The sequence below is a fragment of the Leptodactylus fuscus genome, chromosome 1 (assembly GCF_031893055.1).
Source record: "Leptodactylus fuscus isolate aLepFus1 chromosome 1, aLepFus1.hap2, whole genome shotgun sequence".
NCBI lineage: Eukaryota > Metazoa > Chordata > Amphibia > Anura > Leptodactylidae > Leptodactylus > Leptodactylus fuscus.
Window position 1 is genome coordinate 73,509,914 of NC_134265.1, and position 6,000 is coordinate 73,515,913.

At 49.9% G+C, this 6,000-nt stretch overlaps 1 protein-coding gene across 1 annotated transcript; it reads left to right on the forward strand.

The window, feature by feature from the left end:
- Window positions 1-2,649: 2,649 nt before the first annotated feature.
- Window positions 2,650-5,346, forward strand: LOC142200399 (integrase/recombinase xerD homolog). The gene is made up of 3 exons (XM_075270777.1): window positions 2,650-2,851; window positions 3,210-3,371; window positions 4,382-5,346. The coding sequence occupies exons 1-3, from the start codon at window positions 2,650-2,652 to the stop codon at window positions 5,344-5,346; spliced, it is 1,329 nt and encodes a 442-aa protein (XP_075126878.1).
- The last annotated feature ends 654 nt before the right edge of the window (window positions 5,347-6,000 follow it).

Below are 6,000 nucleotides of genomic sequence, written 5' to 3' on the forward strand. Positions count from 1 at the left end.
CAGTATGTGAGAGCCCAGGACTGTGTGTCTGACACTGTGATCTGTAGTACGGGGGCACCACAAGGTACAGTTCTTGCCCCATTCCTCTTCACACTGTACACTGCTGACTTCAGGCACAACTCATCCAGCTGTTACTTACAGAAGTACTCCGATGACTCTGCTATAGTCGGCCTTATCACTGATGGCGATGATAGGGAATACAGAGACTTAAACCGGGATTTTGTTGAATGGTGCCAGCAAAACCAGCTCAGGATTAATGCTGGGAAGACCAAGGAGATGGTGGTGGACTTTAGTAAACGGAGAGGTGCTCCGACCCCGGTGGAGATCCAAGGAACATGTATTGAGATAGTCAGGACCTATAAGTACCTGGGTGTGCTCCTCAATAATAAACTAGACTGGGCTGATCACCTGGAGGCGCTGCACAGAAAGGGCCACAGCAGACTCTACCTGCTCAGGAGGCTGAGGGCCTTCGGAGTCCAGGGGACACTTCTTAGGGCCTTCTTCAACTCTGTGGTTGCCTCAGCCATCTTTTTCGGTGTGGCCTGCTGGGGAAGCAGTATATCAACCAGGGACAGAAATAGACTTGACAGGCTGATCAGGAGGGCCAGCTCTGTCCTGGGGAGCCCCTTGGACCCAGTACAGGTGGTGGGTGACAGAAGGATACTGTCTGTGGTGACCTCCATGCGGGGGAACAAATCCCACCCCATGTATGGGACCCTGATGGGACTTGGCAGCACTGTAAGCGACCGTCTGCTTCACCCCAAGTGTGAGAAGGAGCGCTATCGCAGGTCCTTCCTTCCAACCGCGACCAGGCTGTATAATCTACATCAGACCAAACGAAGAGCTCTCCGCACAGAGAACTAATGATTATGAGGATGACCATGAGGTCTTCCTCTTTCTCTTCTGTTTTTCCTTAGCTGCCATGGACTCCTAGTATATCTTCTCTTCTCAGCTTATCTGTGTCTACGTCTGTAACATATTACTCTGTATTATCCTGTATCTGTATTACTATGCTGCTGTAACACGCTGAAATTTCCCCAAGGTGGGACTATTAAAGGATTATCTTATCTTATCTAAAGCCTTAAGAGGTAGGCCACATGACAGGGCTGCCTGGAGGAAGAAAAGGCAGGGTAAGGGTTAATGAGGCAGCCGTTAGGTAATGTGATATGAGGAGGGGGGGGGAGGGGTATATAAAGAAAGGGCGGGAGAATTCAATTCAGTCAGGGAAAGCCAGTGAAGAGAACAGCTTACCTGGACGCAGCCAGCATGACTGAATTAGCTGAGATGATTAGTAGGATTCGGGCAGAAGTAGCATTGAGAGGAGAGCAGTGGCTACAGGACCAGTTAGGAGGTCCTTCAGAGGGGTCTGGGGAACGGGACAGCCGCCCTTCCCCTGGTGATCGCCGGCCGCAGAGGGTTCGTCCTCCGGCACGCCTCAGCCCAGATGAGACCCCACGGGCTCGGCGCCGTATAAGGAGCCCCTCAAGGGACCCTCGAGCTCCTGGAACCGGGCGGCACGCTGCTTCTCGGCCCTCCAGAGCTGGGAGGAATCCTGTCACACTGCGGAGCCTGCAGCACAGGAGGGAAGTCCTCCCTCCTGCTTCACAGACAGCGGGGGTGTCAGGAGAAGTTGCGGTGGACGAGCCGGCGGCTGCTCTGTCAGCTCAGCGTGGAGGAGGGGGAGATCCAGCCTGCTGTTTCCCTACCTGCTGTGACATCGGGGCGAGTGCTGCCAGGGAGCGGACCAGAGAGGGTTAATGAAGGAGAAGCAAGCGTCTCTGGTACAGGCCGTGCCGGGAGGCGGGACTTAGGAGGAGCTGCCGGAGAAGTGAGAAGAGCTGCAGATTCTGCACCCGCTGTGAGGCCTTCAAGTCGTCCGGAGCAGGAGTCTGCAGTTGCTGGGGACACAGCACCCAGGCAACCAGGAGAGGGACACATTGACACTGATAGGGCTCTGTTAGCTGTCTCTGGGGGAGGGCAATTTGGTGAGGCTTCAGGGGGGCTAGGCAGGGGGTTGGAAAATTTTATGGGTGCTTTAGCTGACATGGTTAGGGGTATTGGGAGGGGTCTTGGGGGGCCGGTTTCTGCGTCGTCTCCGGTAGCAGCTTGGGGGTGGCCAGTAATGATGGGGCATCGGTGGCGGGTTCGTCGGCTAGCGCGGGGGTGTCTGTTTCCGTGCAAACACAAGGGGAGGATAAGGATGCGCAGCGGTTGGATGATGCGGCCAAGGGCAAAGTATATGTTTGTTTTGAAGGGCCTTAGGGGGCCCATTTGAAACAAGAGGTGAGGGAAAAAATATGGAAAGGAGAATATGTTGATATATTTTCTTTATTACCACTTGAACGGTTTAATTTGGATAGGCCTAGGAAAGAGGAGAAAAAAGAGGAGGAGGAGAAGAGGAAGTATCGTTTAATACCGAGAACGTTTTCAAATTGGTTGCAGGCGTTTGCCATTTTGGCGAGCGTTATTGGGGAAAAGGCGCCGGAAAATTGTTCAGCCCTTTTCTGTTATATGGATGCAATTGGGGAGGCTTATCGGGTATACGGGGGCCAGGCTTGGCTCCGGTATGATGAACAATTTAGGCAGAGGAAAGCGGTTCGGTCCAGTATTCGCTGGGACCATAAAGAAATCAGTCTTTGGTTGCGTATTATGGCGCAAGCTAAGTCTGGGCAGTCCTTTCCAGGGGGTCCCGGGGGTGCAGAATCCTCGGGTAGGTCAGTGGCAACGCAAAAAGGCCTTTGCTTTGCATTTAATGAAGGGAATTGCAAGTTCGGCAGCAAGTGCAAGTTCAAGCATGAATGCACTTCCTGTGGAGGTACCCATGGAGCCAATAGATGCTTCAAGAGCAAAGGTAAAGGGGGGGATGCGTCTGGAAAAGGGGGTGACGCCAATTCGGCTCACAAGGATGGAGGGGTTTCTAAATAGATACCCGGATAGGGAGGCAGAGCAGCTGTTGGAAAGCGGTTTTAGGGAGGGTTTTGTTATCCCTAGTGTTGGGGTAGAGGGTCCTTTAGGGGGGAGGAATTTGAAATCGGCTAGGGTGCATTCCAGGGTGGTTACTGAAAAACTTCAAAAAGAAGTTGAATTGGGTAGGATGGCGGGGCCTTTTTCGGATCCTCCTCTGGAGAATTTGGTTGTTTCACCTCTGGGGGTGGTTCCGAAAAAGGAACCGAATAAATTTAGAATGATACATCATTTGTCATTTCCAGACGGTTCGTCTGTTAATGACGGCATTGATCCGGTTTTATGTTCAGTGGTGTATGCATCGTTTGATACGGCGTTGTCTTGGGTTCGTCGCTGTGGGCAAGGGGCATTACTGGCAAAAACGGATATAGAGTCGGCGTTTCGTCTTTTGCCTGTGCATCCGGATAGTCAGAGGTTGTTGGGGTGTGTGTGGGATGGGCATTATTTTGTTGATCGTTGTTTGCCGATGGGTTGTTCGTTGTCGTGTGCGTATTTTGAAAAGTTTAGCTCTTTTTTAGAATGGGTGGTTAAAGATGTTGCGGGATGTGCATCTATAATACATTATTTAGATGATTTCTTGTTTGTGGGTCCTGGGGGATCGAATATCTGTTTATTGTTGTTGCGAACTATGGAAAGGGTGGCGGCGGATTTTGGAGTACCATTGGCGGCAGATAAAACAGAGGGCCCGACGACGGTACTCAATTTTTTGGGATTAACCATTGATACGGAGTTAATGGAATGCAGGTTACCGGGTGACAAATTGGTTGATTTGAAGGGTTTTGTTAAAAAGGCATTGCGGCTAAAAAAGCTGCAGTTAAGAGAACTGCAGTCTCTTTTAGGCAAATTGAATTTTGCATGTCGAATCATGCCAATGGGGCGGGTTTTTTCCCGCCGGTTGGCATCAGCAACGGCCGGGGTTTCGGTTCCGACGCATTATGTGAGATTGGGTAGGGAATTACGGGCGGATTTAATGGTTTGGGATTCCTTTTTGGATACCTATAATGGGCGTTCCTTGTGGTTGGGGGATATTGTGGAAGCTTTCGACTGCAAATTATTTACTGATGCTGCGGGGAGTGTGGGTTTTGGGGCGTTTTATCAAGGAAAATGGTGTGTCGGGTCCTGGCCGCAGGAGTGGGTTCAAGGAGGTTTAGTGAGGAATTTGGCGCTTTTGGAATTATTTCCTATCTTAGTTGCGGTGATTGTTTGGGGGGAGGCTTTCAGGGACAGGAAAATACGTTTTAATTGTGATAATTTGGGGGTAGTACAGGCGATCAATGGCCTTTCAGCTTCTTCACCTCCGGTGGTGAGAGTATTGCAGAGACTGGTGTTGGAGTGTTTGAAATTAAACGCATGGGTGGTGGCAAAACATGTTCCGGGTATTCTTAATGATATAGCGGATTCCCTTTCTCGCCTTCAGTGGGATCGTTTCCGGAGCTTGGCGCCAGGGGCGGACGAGGACGGGACTCCGTGGCCGACGGAATTGTGGCAGCTGCCAGTCGGGCAGTGAACGACTTGATTGGGTCTGCTATGGTGTCTGGTACTTGGGGTTTGTATGAGAGGTCGTGGAAATTGTGGGAGGATTGGCAGGAATTTCTGGGGGGTGGGGTAGATGATATGGAAATGTCTTTACTTCTGTTTGTAGGACATTGTAAAGAGTTGGGATGGTCGGTTGCTAAATTGGATGGGTGTATGGCAGGTTTGGCGTTTGGGTTTAGACGACGGGGTTTGCGAGATTGGACAAAGAGTTTTTTGGTTCGGTTAGCATTACGTGGTTGGCGCAGAGGGGTTACTAAGGAAGATGATAGGAAGCCGATATCTTTTAGTCTTTTGGTGCAGATAGGGGGTGTTATGGAGTCTATTTGTTTTTCGAGATTTGAGTTGCGTCTTTTTAGGGTGGCCTTCTCTTTGGCATTTTTTGGGGCACTTCGCTTGGGGGAATTGGTGAGCAGGTCTACTACTAAGGCAGGGGGTATTCTATTTGAAGATGTCGATTTATATAGGGATAGGGTAGACATTAGATTGCGGCGGTCAAAGATAGACCAGACGGGTAGGGGAGCGATTATTAGATTGTTTGAAGTTCAGGGTTGCATAATGTGTCCAGTTTTATGTGTGAAGGATTTTTTGGAGTTGCGTCGTGATGATTTTGGCCCTCTTTTGATTCACTCGAACGGATCCTTTTTGTCCTGCTTTCAATTTCAAGGGGTATTGCGTCACTGTTTGTCAAAATTGGGTCTTAATACAAAAGGTTTTAGTGGACACTGTTTCCGTATTGGTGCTGCAACAGAAGCGGCTAGGAGGGGTTTAGGGGAAGATGTGATTCATAGAATTGGACGCTGGGAATCCAGAAGATTTAGATCTTATGTAAGGTTGGATAGATGTTAGACGATTGTTTTAATTTTACTGTTGATGTTTTTGTTTCTTTTTAGGGACTGGTCCGTGTTTAATTTGGTTGATGGGTCACTCCTATGTTTTCTGGGGTGCACTCCGGGCAGCAGTGAGACAGGACGGTAGACAGCTGGGATTCTCCAGAGAAGTGGCAACAGTTCGGTGGATAGGACAGAGAGGAATGATGTGGAGCAGGTTACTTCCTGAAGTTCACCAATTTACTCGCTTGGATAGGGCCCCAGATGTTTTACTAGTACATTTAGGGGGTAATGATTTGGGGGTTCGCCCGTTCAGGGAGTTAATTACTGACATCAAATTTGACATGCTTCGTCTATGGGCATTATTTCCGGGCCTCATTACAGTATGGTCTGACATTGTACCAAGGCGTTTTTGGAGAGGGGCTAGATTTATTGAAAGGCTGAACAAGGCGCGCATCAAAGTGAATAGGGCGATTGGGCGGTTTATGGCTAGGAACGGGGCAGTGGTAGTTCGCCATGTTGAGTTGGAATCGGGGGAAGGGGCGTTTTGGAGGAGTGATGGCATACATTTAAATGCAGTAGGCATTGACTTGTGGTGTTTGGATTTGGAAACGGCTGTGCGTATGTGGAGGGACACCCGCCAGTAAGGAGGTCACTGGCGGATGTCGTGGCG